Source organism: Garra rufa, chromosome 19 (assembly GCF_049309525.1).
Source record: "Garra rufa chromosome 19, GarRuf1.0, whole genome shotgun sequence".
Classification (NCBI taxonomy): domain Eukaryota; kingdom Metazoa; phylum Chordata; class Actinopteri; order Cypriniformes; family Cyprinidae; genus Garra; species Garra rufa.
The window spans coordinates 26,752,030-26,770,085 of NC_133379.1; the positions used below are offsets into that span (position 1 = coordinate 26,752,030).

The 18,056-nt window shown below is 34.0% G+C and overlaps 1 protein-coding gene across 2 annotated transcripts; it reads right to left on the reverse strand.

The window, feature by feature from the left end:
• Position 1: 1 nt before the first annotated feature.
• Positions 2-16,227, reverse strand: smpd4 (sphingomyelin phosphodiesterase 4). 2 transcript variants are annotated; one of them, XM_073824116.1, is made up of 20 exons: positions 16,125-16,227; positions 15,703-15,771; positions 15,530-15,616; positions 14,679-14,815; positions 12,233-12,308; positions 12,032-12,128; positions 11,851-11,903; positions 11,566-11,717; positions 11,351-11,483; positions 11,192-11,263; positions 7,098-7,187; positions 5,038-5,186; positions 4,759-4,849; positions 4,503-4,612; positions 4,025-4,188; positions 3,737-3,942; positions 3,030-3,260; positions 1,181-1,312; positions 965-1,093; positions 2-872 (listed from the first exon to the last, which is right to left on the reverse strand). In XM_073824116.1, exons 2-20 carry the CDS (start codon positions 15,739-15,741, stop codon positions 555-557), a joined length of 2,466 nt encoding a protein of 821 aa, XP_073680217.1. In that variant the 5' UTR covers positions 15,742-15,771; positions 16,125-16,227; the 3' UTR covers positions 2-554. The 2 variants fall into 2 exon arrangements, with proteins under 2 accessions (XP_073680217.1, XP_073680218.1); XM_073824117.1 differs by lacking the exon at positions 7,098-7,187.
• Between the last annotated feature and the right edge of the window lie 1,829 nt (positions 16,228-18,056).

Here is an 18,056-nt window from a genome sequence, read left to right on the forward strand (position 1 = left end):
GTAAGGTAAAATTGTTTTCATTACAAACCTGTGTTCATAATTAAAATAATATGGTAAGACACCAATTTGCAACATAAAGGAGCAAAACAAGCTGTTTGTACAGCTAAAAATAGCTTCACGCGGATGAGACCGGAAGCCTGACCCATAAGATTTACAAATAAAAAAAAAAGGTGGATGTACATCTGTTTCTATAGCAATCAAAATCCAGCAACTTATTAGACATTCATTATGTCCTTTTAATGAAATGCAGTCAATTAAGTGCAAACTTTAGATTGTTCTGACAGTCACATTAGCAAAAATACACCATTAAAAATGAACTTAAATGACTGAAAAGATGGATTAGTATTACCACCTCTCATGGATAAAAAAAAAAAAAAACACTGTGCATTGGATACAACATTCCCAGTTCAATTTTCTATCATTATAAATGTACCGATACACTCGCAGTGCAAATACTGTGTATAAAAACCTTCATGCACCTTTGAGAAAAGGTTGCTAGAAGTTTAGTATTGACATTAAAAAAATAAAATATAAAAAAGGCATCATGAATCCTTTTACTGAGTCTTTAGTTTTTCATGAAAGAAACGCAACAGGAGCTCATATAGAAAGCTGATGATGAGAACGAGTCCAGTGCTGGAGAGAACACTGAATGACATTAGTGCAAACAGGATGTAGAGCAGGAGGAGGATGGCGAGGGTGCGATAGCTGGCTAGCACCCGCAGGCTGAGACGGGCTCGTTGAGGACGTTCTCTGATCTGCCGCGTCACTGGACTCTTCCGCCGTTCCACTTTTGAGGAACTGCTCAGGTAGTGTCGTCCTATACTGCCCAGGAGGTCCGGTCGAGAACACAGCGCCTCCATGTGGTCTCCAAACTATAGGACACAACCAATAGGGTCATGTTTGATAGGTAAAAAACATGAGAGAAATACTTTGATGAGCAATGAGCAATAAGCAATAGTCTTACTCTTGCATTAATGAAGGATGAGATCTGGAACATCATCCGAACCAAAAAAGCACTTTCGTAGCTCCTGATAGGCTGAAGCTCTGGATCTCCTTGATACTCGATTTCAAATCTGCGAAGCCCATTGATGATCTGTAAAATATAATGAAATTCAATGAGTAGAATATTATTTTTATGACTGGCAAAATTAATGTTGAAGATCAACACACTAAAACTCACCTGCAACCTGCCTAGGTCTGTTAAAACAAGGCCATTTTCACTCGGGATGCAGTCTGGCAGTTGTTTAGACGCCCCTTCATCGTCTACAGATGCCACATTGACCATGAGCTGAGACAGCTGCCCTGCATTCAACTGTACGACATATGAAATCAATTAGGAATGAATACAGGGATAGTTTACTCAAAAATAAAACTTCATTAATTACCCACCCTCCATTCATCTTCAGAACACAAATTAAGATATTTTTGATGAAATCCGAGAACTTTCTGACCCTGCATAGACAGCAACGCAACTGACACATTCAAGGCCAGTAAGGTAGTAAGGATGTTAAAATAGTCAATGTGACATCAATGGTTCCACTTTAAATGTTATGAAGTTATGAGAATACTTTTGTGTGCAAAGAAAACAAAAATAACTTTATTCAACAATTTCTTCTCTTCCGTGTCAGTCTTCACCACGCATTCACAAGAGTATCACTACGCAACGGCTGAATCACTGATGTCACATGGACCATTTTATCTATGTCCTTACTACTTTTGGGCATTGAAGCGGTCAGTTGTGTTGCTGTCTATGCAGGGTTAAAAAGCACTTGAATTTCATCAAAAATATCTTAATTTGTGTTTCAAGGATAAACGAAAGTCTAACGGGTTTGGAACGACATGAGGGTGAGTAATTAATGACAGAAGTTTCATTTTTGGGTAAACAATACCTTTAAAATAAGCAAAGACATTAAACTGATCAAAAGTGAAAATTTAAAATGTTACTATTTTCATTATATTCATCAAAGAATCCCATTTTTCATTGGCTGCTGAATATTCAGCTATGCCTTCACAATAATATATTACATAACTACTATTTGTATTGTATTTTTGATCAAATAAATGCAGCTGTGGTAAACTTATGAGACTTGACAAAACATTTAAAAAAATTTAACCGACCCCAAACTTCTGAACAGCAGCTTATGACATACAAGTTGAATTCGAAAGTTTACATACACCTTGCAGAATCTACAAAATGTTAAATTATCTTAATAAAATAACATGCATTTTTGTATGATCGCTCTTATTTTGCTATTTAGTACTGACCTGAATAGGATATTTCACATAAAAGATGTTTACATAAAGTCCACAAGAGAAAATAGTTGGATTTATAAAAATGACCCTGTTCAAAAGTTCACATACACTTGATTCTTAATACTGTGTTGTTACCTGAATGATCCACAGCTGTTTTAATTTTTTGGTTTAGTGAAAGTTAAAACTAAGAAAAATGTACACATTTTCATTCTGTTCATAAGTTTTCACCCCCGTTGTGTTTCTTTCTGGAGCATCAGTGAGTGTTTGAACCTTCTGTAATAGTTGCATATGAGCCCCTCAGTTGTCTTCAGTGTGAAAAGATGGATCTTAAAATCATACAGTCATTGTTGGAAAGGGTTTAAAATACACAAAAAGGCTGAAAACCCAAAGAATTTGTGGGACATGAAGGATTTTTCTGAAGAACAGTGGGCTGGACAACTGTTCAGGACAAACAAGGGACTCATGAACAACTATCACTAAACAAAAAAAGCACAGCTGTTGATCATTCAGGTAACAACACAGTATTAAGAACCGAGTACATGTAAACTTTTGAACAGGGTCATTTTTATAAATTCAACTATTATTTTCTCTTGTGGACTATATGTAAATGTTTTTTATGTGAAATATCATATTCAGGTCAGTACTAAAAACAAATAACATGCATTTTGTATGATCACTCTTATTTTGGTAAGATAATTAACATTTTGCAGATTCTGCAAGGTGTAAAACTTTTGACTTCAACTGTACATCTTAAATAAAAGCAGTTATAGACTGACCCGGAATATCTGACAGAGGTAGTCCAGAGCTTTGTCTAGGAACTCATGAGTTTTCTTCACACCCTCTCCCATATCGTCCATCTCTCCTCCGGTAAAGGTGTTGTTATGATCTGAGGAGCCAACACCAAACCATGAGAGAAATGAGCTGTTTGCAGCCATTTCCATGGAATGATCCGACATCCGTTTAGCTGTCTGTCGGGCTTGGGCGATAATTTGGATGAGCTTGAGCACCTGGAATTGACAGAAGGATATCATGATAACATGACTGCTCATCAAATGCATCCATTATTGATTTTAGCACTAGGTAGATCTAGCATTAAAGGGATAGCTCACACAAAAATGAAAATTACTCCATGATTTACTCACCCTCAAAGCCAACCTAGGTGTATATGACTTTCTTCTTTCAGACAAATACAATCGGAGTTATATATATATATATATATATATATATATATATATATATATATATATAAAAAAGTCTTGGCTCTTCCAAGCTTTACAATGGCAATGAATGGGTGTTAAGATTCAATAAAATGCATCCATCCATCTTTTATTAACACCCCCCCCCCCCCCCCAGGAATCTTTTTTAATATAACTTTGCATTTGTCTGATAGAAGAAAGTGACACACCTAGTATGGTTTGAGGGTTAGTAAATCATAGGATAATTTTCATTTTGGGGTGAACTATCCCTTTAATTGTCAACTTACATTCTTCCGTAGATCAGGACCGAACATTAGGTTGTACTGGCAGTCCTGTCCTTCCAGGCTGTAAACGTGACTTTTGACTTTGAAGACACTGTCAGTCCCCACTGGTTGACGGGAAGAGAGAAAGCTGCCACCATGTGAAGGTGTCAGAAAGACACGGTTCTGTCGTTGCAGGATGGCATGCTCTGGCTCTAGGAACAACTGCTCACCTGGAGATACAAATTCTCAATGATTTTCTCATAATAAAGCAATATATCATATCATATATATAAGAAAATCTCTCTCACATACCCTTTTGGATCATCTCTGACAGGTTTGGTTGAACAAAGACTTTGGCAACCCTAAAGACCATCAGGGCGTTTTTGGCATTGACCAAGTCTGTGCGCATGGCTCGGTTCAAGAAGCCCTGGAAAAGCTTTGTGTACATAAGCAGATTCTCCTGGACAAATGAGGCCCTGTGAATGACAAAGACCCTAAATCATTCCAAAAATCATTAGGACATTAAGTAAAGATTCATGTTCCATGAAGATATTTTGTAAATTTCAATCAATATTTTGTTTTTTTGCACCCTCAGATTCCAGATTTTCAAATCGTTGTCTCCTAACAAACCATACATCAAATGAAAGCTTATTTATCAGCTTTCAGATGATGTATAAATCTCAATTTCAGAAAATTAACCCTTATGACAGATTTTGTGGTCCAGGGTCACATACAACGCTTAAACATTAGTGTATGTAATCTTTTACCAAGCACCCTATATATAAAATACCATTTATCGGGAACAGTTCGGTTCTGGCCATCTGCTTGTAATGCTTGCACATTATTTTTCTCTGCAGTGTATCTCCAGGGCTGTATGTAACTAAGCCACGTCTCTAGTACCTAAAACACAAAACAAACACATTAGATAAAATTTAATACATCTATTTAGCATCATAGCCCTCACTATGTTATGAACAGCGCATAATGTTTACTGCCAATGTATAAAAGTAGGCTCCAAACATCAGTGTGCACTCAAGGACATTTACCGCTCTGAATGAGGCATCCAAAGGCCAGTGACCAAAGCAGTGTTGTAGGAAGACATACAGCTTTTGCTGGACAAACCTCTGTACCACCACACTAAGGGAGACAGAGAGTGGAGGCTTATTGACAGAGCAGTAAAACAGAAGACAGCTCAATCAAGTCGGCGCCTGATCGGGTGAATAGCTCCTCTTTACGACATGCCAGCTTAGATTTACAGATGTTTTAGTTCTACAGCCTGATTCTCTGAAAGAGTTGACAGAGGCTTGCAGGCTATAAAAACCCACCGCTTGAGCTCTTCCAGAGGACTGCTGTGGGAGTGTGCAGAAGGTGAGGAAGAGATCGACTCCTGCTTCAGGCTGCTGGAGAACGCGTGCAGATGCTTGATCAGGAGACGCACAACAAGGACGTGCTCATCCGAAGGCGTGAAGGGCTCCTAAGACATTGTCCAAACACAAGGCAGATTTTTACGATTATTAAAATCTCTTTGAGATCCCATTTACACCTGGTATTATCTGGTTTGTCTGACATTTACATGCAGTGGCAGAGTTAATTTAAAGGATTAGTTCTCTTCCAGAATAAAAAAAAAATCCTGATAAATTGCTCACTTCATGTCATCTGAGATGTTCATGTCTTTACTTCTTCAGTCAAAAAGAAATTAAGGTTTTTGAGAAAAACATTCCAAGTTTTTTTCTTCATATAGTGGACTGCAATGGAGATCAATGGGTTGAAGGTCCAAATTTCAGTTTCAATGCAGCTTTAAAGGGCTCTACACGATCCCAGCTGAGGAATAAGGGTCTTATCTAATGAAACGATTGGTTATTTTCTAAAAAAAAAGAAAAGAAAAAAAAAAAAGAAAATTTCTATAGTTTTAACCACAAATGCTTGTCTTGCACTTGCTCTGCAATGCCCATCTACAATTTCACACATCACACAATTACATTGGAAAGGTCTCACGTGCTTAGTTTGTCTGTGTACTTTGGTTCAAAAAAGTAGGGTGAAAAACTCCACCTCGTTTTCTCCTCAAACTTCAAAATCGTCATCAACATCGGTTTACCTTTTTTCTTTGCACATTCGCTTTGTAAACTCTGTACTTCCACCTACGTTATGCGTGACCTTTCCAATGTGATTATGTAATGCTAGTGCAAGCATTTATGTTTAAATGTCTAAAAATGTATTTGTTTTTAGAAAATGACCAATTTTCTCCAAGTTTTGCTAGATAAGACCCGTATTCCTTCGTGTAGAGCATTTTAAGCTGCATTGAAACTGCAATTTGGACCTTCAACCTGTTGATCCCCATTGTTTCATCCCCAATGTTTTCCTTCATTTCTTTTCGACTGAATAAAGAAAGACATGAACAGCTTGGATGACAAGGGAGTGTGTACATTTTTATTTATCCTTTAAAGATCCTTATCATTGATTTCAATAGAGTAGTATTACTACACAAAACACTTTATTAAATATATATATATATATATATATATATATATATTATATATTAAATTAATTCTAAATTATACCATGCAAAACTTTGCACATTTGAAAAGTCATTAATGACAGGTTAAGATATAATGTAGTTTTTGTTAAAAAGAAATTGTTTTATAAGCTTATTTCAACAAAAATGCATTACTTATTTAAACAAAAATAAATAAAATATGTAAATAATTTTTTTAATGGAATTTAAATACTCTTTAAAAAGAAAACTTAAATAAAATTAAAGAAAACTAAAAAGTTCATTAATGATGTTTGTTACTACCAGGTGTAAATGTCATTTGTCTCATCTATCCACTTTTGATCAGATCGGTTGTCAATACCAGGTGTAAACAGGCAACATATATTGATTGACAACAACAACTTACATGACATCCACATTGTAAGTGTACTTTATCGAAACCATCATATTTGAAGCTTCATATATACCAACAAGACATTTTCAAAAAACAGTAAACAAAAGATGTCTGGGCAATTTGGTCTGCATATTCTGTGTAGTGTTGCAGTAGTGTTTGCATAGTTGAAGGCACAAAAACAAACACTCAAAAACGATAAATAATAAGAGCAAATCACATAAAATGTGTTAAAATCTCCATAAAAATAGACATGCTTTAAAAAAAAAAAAAAAGACATTTCTCACATTTACGAGCTGTCAACATCACAATATCCTAATAATTTAGTGAATCACAAGACTTATTAGTCACATTAATTCAATCACACACTATAATCAGACCAAATCTCCCAATTTAAGACTGGCCTAAATCATTAGCGTTAAAACCAACCCCTAGTCTAACTCCTATCTAATCTTAGGTTACCTCCAGGAAGCCCGTGGAACTGAATGAAAAGGTAAAAGTACTTGGTATGTGTGGAGGGTCCCAGAGCCTGGTGGGGCGGGGGGTTGGCACAGCATGCTGGACATACTGAGGCGGTACTGCAACAACGCCAGCTGAAGGACCCATCACAAACGGGTGGAGGGGAGGGGAGAAGGAAGAAAGGAGCACAGTGGGGGGAGGAAAGGAAGAAAAAGGGGAGAGGAGCAGGGCAGTGAACATGAGAGTAGAAAGGAAAAAAGGACAGAGTGCAATCCAAGAAAAATAGTTGGACATAGTCAGGACCGAAATGGGGGTGTAGAAAAGGAAAGAAAGAGACAAATCGATATTGACCACAAAAGAGAAATGCAATGAACATGAAGGTGATGCAGTTGTCCTTTTCGCACTGTGAACCTCTAGTGTAACATTGATTTTCTATCTGAAATATTGCCAAAGGATATATTCTTAAGAAAATGGCGTCTGTTCTACAGCAAAAAAGTAAAAATTTGGGAATAATGCTAACTAGAATATAAACTATAGAAAACTTTGACTATAGAATAATTGTTTGCCTCAGAAAGACTGAAAAATGTAGTCAAGACAACAAAGAAATATCATGTGTAATCTAGGCCTTGATTCTCAAGTGAAGTGTCTGTTTGATGAAGTATCTTATATTACCTTTGGCTTTGCAATTTTGTCTAATCTCTATGATTTTAAATAAAACCAAATGGAGCTCATGAAAGAAGAAAAGGAGACACTGCATCTTTTTTCACCATGAAACACACTGATAGGAGTCACCAATTTACTCTTTTTTAGACAAATTACTGACTTTTGCTAAAATTTAGCCCATGCAAATGGCTTTATATATTTGTGAATAGTTCACCCCCAGAAAGTTTGGGATCAGTAAGATTTTTAATGTCAAAAATACAGGAAAAAAATTATATTATAAAATATTATTGCAATTTAAAATAACAGTTTTGTATTTTAATATACTTTAAAATATAATTTATTCCTGTGATGCAAAGCTGAATTTTCATCAGCCATTACTCCAGTCCTCAGTGTCACATGACCCTGCAGGAAATCTAAGCATTAAGGCTGCATTAATTTGATAAAATATTATTGCAATTTAAAACAGTGGGTTTATATTTTAATATACTTTAAAATAGAATTTATTCCTTTTATGCAAAGCTGAATTTGCAGCATCATTACTCCAGTCTTAATTGTCATATGATCCTTCAATTCTAATATGCTGATTTATTATCAATGTTGAAAACAGTTGTGCTGCTTAATATTTTTTGGAACCTGTGATACTTCTTTCAGGATTCTTTGATAATTTTTATTTTTTTTTAAAAGAACAGCATTTATTCAAAATGGAAATATTTTGTAACAATACAAGTCTTTACTATCTTTACTACAATTTAACACATCCTTGCTGAATAAAAGTATTAATTTCTTTCAAAGAAACTTTAAACGGTAGTGTATATTGTTTCAAAAGATTTCTATTTTAAACAAATGCTGTTCTTTTTAACCTTCCATTTATCCAAAAATCACAAGTTCCAAAAAAATTAAGCAGCACAACTAAGTATCATGTGACACTGAAGACTGGCGTAATGATGCTGAAAACTCAGCTTTGCATCACAGGAATAAATTCTATTTTAAAGTTTATTAAAATAGAAAACCACTACTTTAAATTGCAATAATATTTTACAATATTACTGTTTTTTTCTGTATTTATAATCAAATTAACGCAGCCTTAATGAGCAGAAATGCCTTATTTAAAAATAAATTAAAATTGTACTCATCCAAAACATAAAATGTTATTTTTTTTTGTTGTGTTAAAATAACAAAATAGCATCATAGAGGTTCAGAACAACATGAGGGTGATTAAATAATAACTGTTTTTTTATTTTATTTTTTTTGGGGGGGGGGTTAAACATCTCTAATTCTCAGTAAACTGGTGACTTCCAGTTCATAATCTCTACCACAAAGATGTAAAATAAATGATGCCAGACTTAATATGCTCTGGGCTGACTGGAGGGAGACTTGCACTGATTTACTGACTGTAAATAACACACGGAGAGGCAACAGACTCTAAGCCAGAGACACCAAAAGCTTACATACACCCCACAGCCAAAGAACAAAGACAGAAGAAATATCAAGGAGCCAGCGGGCTGCATCATGCAGACTCAAACATGAAGCATTAACTCGACCACTTCAATCACATGCCCAGTGTTCTACGCTTATTCTGCCCAAATCATCAAACAACAGAGAACAACGCAAACATGAATTAAAAAGCTGTAGCTTTTTCTCTTTTATCCTCTTCTATGTTTAACAATCATATGACGTTGGGTTGATTTTAACTGTAAGTCCTTGAGAACAGAGAAAATAAAATTTCATTGAGAATTCATGTTGTACACAACTGCAAGAGTCAGAAACCACTAGGGGGCCTCAGTAAACTTCAAGATGAACAAAACATATGAAATACATCAGCAATATGGTTAAAGCATGTTAGCACTGGATCAAGAAGATGATGAAGTACCCAAAACCAGCTATAAAAGACAATAATGTTCAGTTAACATTTAAAATCAAGCGCTTACGCAATCTGAAATGAAGCTGATAACTGGATTAGTTAGAAAACTCCCAAAATTATATTCATAATAAGGTAATATAAAGACATAAAGAAAAAAAAACTACATGGAAAACCTTGATTGTTTATGAATTTCTTTTAGTAAGGAAGCAGAAGTGAATATAATACATAATATACTTCAACCAATCTGTTTGCGGTATATGATGTAGTATATATATATTGCACAAGAAAATTAAACTTTCTTTGTACATTTTGCAGCAAAAATTTATTAAAGAATGAAAGAAGCTGGGACAACTGCAATGACTTAAATATGATTAAATATATGAAATGTTTTAAAAAAAAATCTGTTTAATTTTTTTTCTAAATTCCATTTTAATTTTTTTCCTAATTCAGTTTTTTTTCTGGTTTTATTTACTCTGGATTCCATTTTTTCTGTTTTAAATTTTCTAGACTCTGTTTTACTGGTAATAATTAAAAAGCATGTCTAATTAATCAAAATAATAAAACTTACACAATTTAACAGAAATTTATTGAAAGTTTAACAAAAACTTAATTCTTAAGGCTCTATAAAAACATTTTTCCCCTCAAATTCAGTTTTATTTATTCTTTGATTTCCATTCATTTTCTGGATTCCACTTTAATGGTTTTTATTAAATATTAACTAACAAAAGCATCTTTAAATAATCGATTTTATAAAAAAAAAAAAATCTGAAATACTATGTTGTGTATTTACATTTTTCTGGTAAATATTCCTTTAAAAAATAATGTTTTAATATTATTTCTTTAAATAATAAGTTTCTATATATAACAACAGTTATTCTCAAAAGAAACAAATTGCGCCATTCAACCATATAGAGACGCAGAACATGCAGGATTCATATTTAAATATTATTTTTATGGCTTAATATTTACAGACACTATTCCATATTGCGTTCTAATTTAAATGCACTAAACTAGTTTTGATTTATTCATTCAAAAATTGGCAAATTTTGCATTATACAGTAAATTCCATTTTTATGACTGGATTCCTCAATTTTGCAAATCATAGGCCCTTATATTAACAATAATTTAAAAAATGACTACTAATATCTCAGAAGTAGTTCTAAATAGTTTTTACAGGTTGATTTAATAAAAGCAATAAAAGCTTAAAATGTCATTATTAAAAAAAATCAGAATAAGAATTAAGAATATTAGCAGTGTAATAGCACAAAAAATAACACATCTGTTAAAATGTGGAGGACTAGTTCAGATTCAGTCCAAGCTTTAAAGGGCAAAACGTTGTGGTATTTATACTATCTGTTCAGTTCTAATATTTCTGATTCCCATCTTAAAAAAAAGCTTACAAAAATGCCAATATTGACACTATGAATGACAAAAGGTATATCTGTAAACAGAGCAGAAGTGTGTCATTCACAGAGGGAGAGGAAGTGCATGAGTCAGGGTGGGTGTCGTGCAGCAGTCCCTATGCAGTGCGGGGAGTAAAGGGTTGGAGCCAGCCAGCCGTGCGCAGAGGAGGAAGGGAGTGTGTAAGTCTGAGGGCCCGTATCACATTCTTACCTTCACCTGAGGAGACTGCAGCTTCTGGTACATCTCCAGAGAATAGTGATGGAGCCACATTTCCACAAACACCTTAAGAAACACACACAACTGTGAAGTTCATGCCAAAACATGAAGTAAACGCATCACTGAATGACAATTAAAAACATGTGTTTTTACCTGTAGTAGTGTCTCTGACCTCCAGATCTCTTGAGCAGCAGGGTCAGCATTGACTGAGGGCTGATGGGTAATATGACGCTTCAACAAACTGGTGCTGTGACCACCATATCCAACATAAGGCACGCTGGGAGACCTAATACAGGACGAATATAAAACTATATAAAACTGGAGATTATTTGCTGAGAAAATTATATGTTGAAAGGACACCATGATACCTTGGAGCAGGAGAGGCCACGTTTCCCCTGGGGTCTGAGAAAGGTGATGGAGGCACATTGCCTTCTGTAGGGAGAAAGTACTTGAGGTAGGTGTCGACAAGCACAAAGTATGCGCTATCTGAACAACTCCCATGCTGCCCTGGAGGGTACATCTGAAAAGGTTATTAAACAACATTTAAATGAACTTATAATGAGCGTGTAATTCTGTTAAATAACCATCAGGGTGTTAAAATCAAGTAAACAGTACATTTGTCTCTTGCAAAATGACAGCAGAAGAGCTTTTACCTTTGGTGCAATGAGACTTGAGGCAAAGTTGAACATATAATATTCAAAAGGATCTGAAAGATTAAAAACAGTTATGTGAGAGAAAGACATGGAGTGATGAAACAGCCTTGTAATGTTACACGTTATATAATGGATTTTATAGCATAATACAAAAGTGAGGGTGTAATGAGCCAAGACGTACTGAGCAATAGAAGGCCTGACATGGGGAACTGGATTTTATTGTGAAACAGAGGGCAGTCCGGCAGAACCCCAGCGTGAATTGACGACTTTATAGGGCCCTGTGCAATGAATATACATGTTAATGCAGACATGGTTATTAACGCCTTTACCACTTTGAAATTAATTAGGGATGATGCATTAAAACCTAAATGAATACACTTACTGGCAGATAACTGACTGGAAACTCATACTTGTATTCCTCAGCTTGTAGTTTGTACACCAGTTTCATCATAGGACCACTGTTGAATAAATAATAACATTTGATTACAACAGAGCAACAGTTTAATATCAACACTATCATTCAAAAGTTTGGGTCGGTAAGAGTTTTTAATATTTTCAAAAAGCACTTATGCCCTTATGCTCACAAAAGCTGCAACTATTTTATCAAAAATAGAGTAAAACAGAAATATTGTGAAATATTATTACAATTAAAATAACTATTTTAATATATATATATATATATTTTAAAATATTTCTATTTTAATATGTAATTTATGATGGCAAAGCTGAATTTTCAGCAGCCATTACTCCAGTCTTTAGTCCCACGTTTTTTTTTTTTGTTTGTTTTTTTTCCCCCCAGGATTCAGCATTTTTCTCAGGATTAATAAAAAAGCAAAAAGCAAAAAGCAAAAAAAAAAAAAAAAAAAAAAAAAAAGCAGCATTTATTTGAAATAGAAATCTTTAGTAACATTACAAATGTCTTTAGTATTACTTTTGGTCAATTTAATGCACCATTACTTAATACAAATATGAACAATTAAATAAAATACATTACCAGTTTTTTTTTTTTTTTTTTTTTTTTACAAGTCTCTTCTCATCACTTTTTAAAACAACTGTCGAATATATTTTAAAAAGTATACATAAATGAATAAATGTGTTTATTCCTGTGATCAAAGCTAAATTTTCAGCATCATTATTTATTATAATAATAATTCTAAAAAGTTTGATGAATAGAAAAATCCAAAGATCAGCATTTATCTGAAATAAAAAGCTTTTGTAACATTATACACTACACAATTTAAACGCTTGGAATCAGTGTATATATGTATACATGTATGTATATATATATATATATATATATATATATATATATATATATATAACTAAAACACACACACACACACACACACACACACACACACACACACACACACACACACACACACACACACACACACAAGTTTGAGAATTACATAAATATTGGAAATTGGAAAAGTTGCTGCTGAAGTTTTTATAATAACAATTTGCATATACTCCAGAATGTTATGAAGAGTGATCAGATGAATTGCATAGTCCTTCTTTGCCATGAAAATTAACTTAATCCCGAGAAAAACTTTCCACTGCATTTCATTGCTGTCATTAAAGAACCTGCTCAGATCATTTCAGTAATCGTCTTGTTAACTGAGGTGAGAATGTTGACGAGCACAAGGCTGGAGATCATTATGTCAGGCTGATTGGGTTAGAATGGCAGACTTGACATGTTAAAAGGAGGGTGATGCTTGAAATCATTGTTCTTCTATTGTTAACCATGGTGACCTGCAAAGAAACGCGTGCAGCCATCACTGCGTTGCATAAAATTGGCTTCACAGGCAAGGATATTGTGGCTACTAAGATTGCACCCAAATCAACAATTTATAGGATCATCAAGAACTTCAAGGAAAGAGATTCAATTCTTGTTAAGAAGGCTTCAGGGCATACAAGAAAGTCCAGCAAGCGCCAGGATGGTCTCCTAAAGAGGATTCAGCTGCGGGATCGGAGTGCCACCAGTGCAGAGCTTGCTCAGGAATGGCAGCAGGCAGGTGTGAGCGCATCTGCACGCACAGTGAGGCCAAGACTTTTGGAAGATGGCCTGGTGTCAAGAAGGGCAGCAAAGAAGCCACTTCTCTCCAAAAAAACATCAGGGACAGATTGATCTTCTGCAAAAAGTATGGCAAATGGACTGCTGAGGACTGGGGCAAAGTCACATTCTCCGATGAAGCCTCTTTCCGATTGTTTGGGGCATCTGGAAAAAGGCTTGTCCGGAGAAGAAAAGGTGAGTGCTACCATCAGTCCTGTGTCATGCCAACAGTAAAGCATCCTGAGACCATTCATGTGTGGGGTTGCTTCTCATCCAAGGGAGTGGGCTCACTCACAATTTTGCCCAAAAACACCGCCATGAATAAAGAATGGTACCAAAACACCCTCCAACAGCAACTTCTTCCAACAATCCAACAACAGTTTGGTGATGAACAATGCATTTTCCAGCACGATGGAGCACCGTGCCATAAGGCAAAAGTGATAACTAAGTGGCTCGGGGACCAAAACGTTGAAATTTTGGGTACATGGCCTGGAAACTCCCCAGATCTTAATCCCATTGAGAACTTGTGGTCAATCCTCAAGAGGCAGGTGGACAAACAAAAACCTACTAATTCTGACAAACTCCAAGAAGTGATTAAGTGAGCAAAAGAGACTTCTTCAAAAAACATTAAAAATCTTACTGTTCAAAAACTTTTGACTGATAGTGTAATTATTTCAAATAGCAGTATATATCAGATTTGTACTCTGAATAAACAGTTGTAATACTAGGCATGCATATACAAATACACAAAATAATACAAAACAAAAAGAACCTTGGGTTCAGAAAGTCCATGGCGATGTTGTACTCTGCAGAGCGAGCCTGCAGAAACCGCAGGTTCCAGCCAGTAAGGATTCCATCCAGGCTCCCGAACACACTCTCCACCAACCAGGGAAAGATTGCATGCAGCTCCTAATCAAACATATGTCATATAAACACAAACAAGACTTTTCATGGCTTTCTTAATACAAAGAGCAGTGGCGCATGCATGCCATCCTCTAAACAATCCAGGCAAACACGGGCCTTACAAGTGACTAAGCCAACAAATGAAGCAAGAGAACAGGCATGTGTGGCCTGCACAAATGCTCAAATAAATCTGAGAAAGGAGGTCACAGAGATCAGCACTAAACAAACATCATTCAGACAGCACTGAGTTCAGTCAGGGTGAGGGGGAAGTGGCGCCAGCAGGACAGCAGCTGGTCCAGTGCCATGTGCCAAGCGTTTAATGTCTAATACACGGGCAACGGCACATTTGCCTTAACAGATTTCTCTGAGGAATTTAACAAAAAGCTGCCTGTGTTGGGTGCAAAAATAAGGACTTTATAAATGGTTATAAAGTGTGTCACAACACTGTTAATAATATCATTAACCATAAATGTACTATTAAACCCTGGTGAAAAAAACAGCTAAAACCAGCCTAGGCTGGTTGGCTGGTTTTAGCTGGTCAGCAGGCTGGTTTTAGAGGGGTTTTGGCCAATTTTCCAGCCTGGTCTTAGCTGGTCAGGCTAGGAAACCAGTTAAAAACAGCTAAGACCAGCCAATCAGCCTAGGCTGGTTTTAGCTGTTTTTTCAGCAGGGAAGATGAGTATTTCAATATTCTTCTACATATTAAATCAGAAGCCGTACCTTTGCAGGATAATCGTCTATAATTTTTCTCAACTCGTGACATCTTTGATGAAGAGGTTTATTGGTCCAGTCTGCCTTTAAATTGGCCTGCAGGGATCAAGACAGGAAGGTCAGACAGAGAAATAAACATAAGTAGACTGTAAATATAATATATAAACAGCTCTAGTACAAACCAGAAAATAACTGGGCTGTTGCAGGGCAGGTGCAGCCATGAAAACTCAGTCCACAGATCAACACCAAACCTGAAAATATAACGTTATAATAGTCACATTTCAAAACATTCAGCATCTCTAGTGAGGTAACGTTACTTAAAATAGCACTCCAGTGCCAGTCAACGTTATCAATGAACAAATAGCGTATTTCATGCCTGCTACTAACACATATTAGCTTATCCTTAAACATAACATTTTAAGTTTATCTAAGTATGTTTTTATGCAAAAATGCCGCTTAGAGGTTAGCCAGCTAGCTCCACTATCTGCTAACTGTGTAGCCTGCACATTATTTTTCCCTCTGTGAAAGAGCTAAACGCTCAGTCGGTTTCATGTTCAATTAAAACAGACATTAAACATGTCACAATAGTTTTTGAGTATATTACCTTACACGCAAGAGAGAGGAAAACAATATTTCGAATAAATTCCAATAGACCGCGCTTAGAGCCAAGAAGAGTCAAAAGCGTTGGTTATGATGTCATGTCCGCCTAGCACTGTAACAGCGCCGTCTATAGGCTGAGGGCGGAGAATGACGTCACGAATAAAAATGAACTTCCTAATGTAAATAAAAATAGATGTCCTGTGTCTAAACTATTTTAATCCAACATTGGCTCTTTTATATTCGACGCCGCCAACGTTATACAAACTTTTAGTACAAAAAACATTATTTTTATTATTATGATATTAAAAGTAAACTCATATTGTCATTTTTTTATTCTACATGCTAAATATTTTATTTATAAGTAGTTCGAATCCCATCTTTTCTCCTTCTAAAAAATGAATTATACAAATTTCTATAATTCATTTTGCTTTATACAGTACTTTATACAAACCCCATTATAAATATTATCTTAAATATTCTTTAGAAATATTTAGGTGCTTTCCCTGTGTATGTATGTTTTTGTTTGACATATAAATGCAGTAGTTTGTTTCAGATAAGTTTTTCATAAAACTTTCAGAGTTTTATCTTGCTTTCTCTCAGATGTCATTCTTCATTTTTTTTTCTTTTTTTTTTGTATTTTATTATAACTGTTCTGGAAATAGTTGTAATATATAATTTTTATATTAATTGTAACAAAAAAAAGAAAGAAAAGAAAAAAAAAAGAAAATGGATTTAAATGGAATTTATCAAATAACATAATTTAAACTCGGAATTAATATATGTAAATATAAAAACTTGCTGTTCTACAGATAAAACATTTCCAGTTAACATTAAGAACATACGTTTCCATTTTTTTTAAAAAATGGCTTAAAACCTGTATTTTAATTTTTTTTTTTTTTGATTAATTTAATGTGATTACATTTTTTTTTTTATTCAAACATATTAGTCTTGCATATATTTACAAGAAATATAATAAAAAATACATTAAAATTCTTTGTTTTACTTTATAAAAAAAGTAACAGGCTAAAAACACATATTTTATATAAAAAAAAACATTAAAATGCTTTTTATGATTTTATTTTTTTATTTTATCCAAATGTTTCCATCTAGCATATGTTTAAAATTAAAAAAATGTCACAGGCTCAAAACACATATTTTAGGAAAATTGATAGGCTTTTTATACAAATTTAATGTAATGTAATATTATTTTTTTATTTAATTTAATTTAATTTAATTTAATTTAATTTAATTTAATTTAATTTAATTTAATTTTATCTGTTTGGATATGCTTGCAATAAAACAATGTCACAGGCTGAAAACACATATTTTATGAAAAAACACATTAAAATTAACATGCTTTTTATTAAAATTTTATGTAATATTTTATTTTATTTTATTTGTTTAAAGATTTCCATCTAGCATGTGTTTACAATTAAAAAATGTCACAGGCTCAAAACACTTATTTAAAAATGAATATACTTGTTTTTATAAAATTTAATTTAATACTTTATAATTCATTTATTTTATTTTGCTTTATTTTATTTATCCAAAGATATCAGCCTTGCATATGTTTGCAATAAAACAATGTCAAAATGCATATTTTATGGAAAAAAACACATATTAAAATGTCCATGATTTTTTATTTTATTAATTTTTTTATTTTATCCAAATGTTTCCATCTAGCATATGCTTACAATTTAAAAAAATGTCTCAAAACACATATTTTTAAAATGAATATACTTTTTTTTAATTGAATTTAATATAATTAAATATTTTATTTTATTATTTTATTTTATCCAAACTTATATCTGTCTTGCATATGTTTGCAATGTTTGTCACAGGCTCAAAACATGTATTTTGAAAATTAATATGCTTTTTATTAAAAGTTTTATTTAATGTAATTAAATATTTTATTTTATCCAAAAAAATAATATAT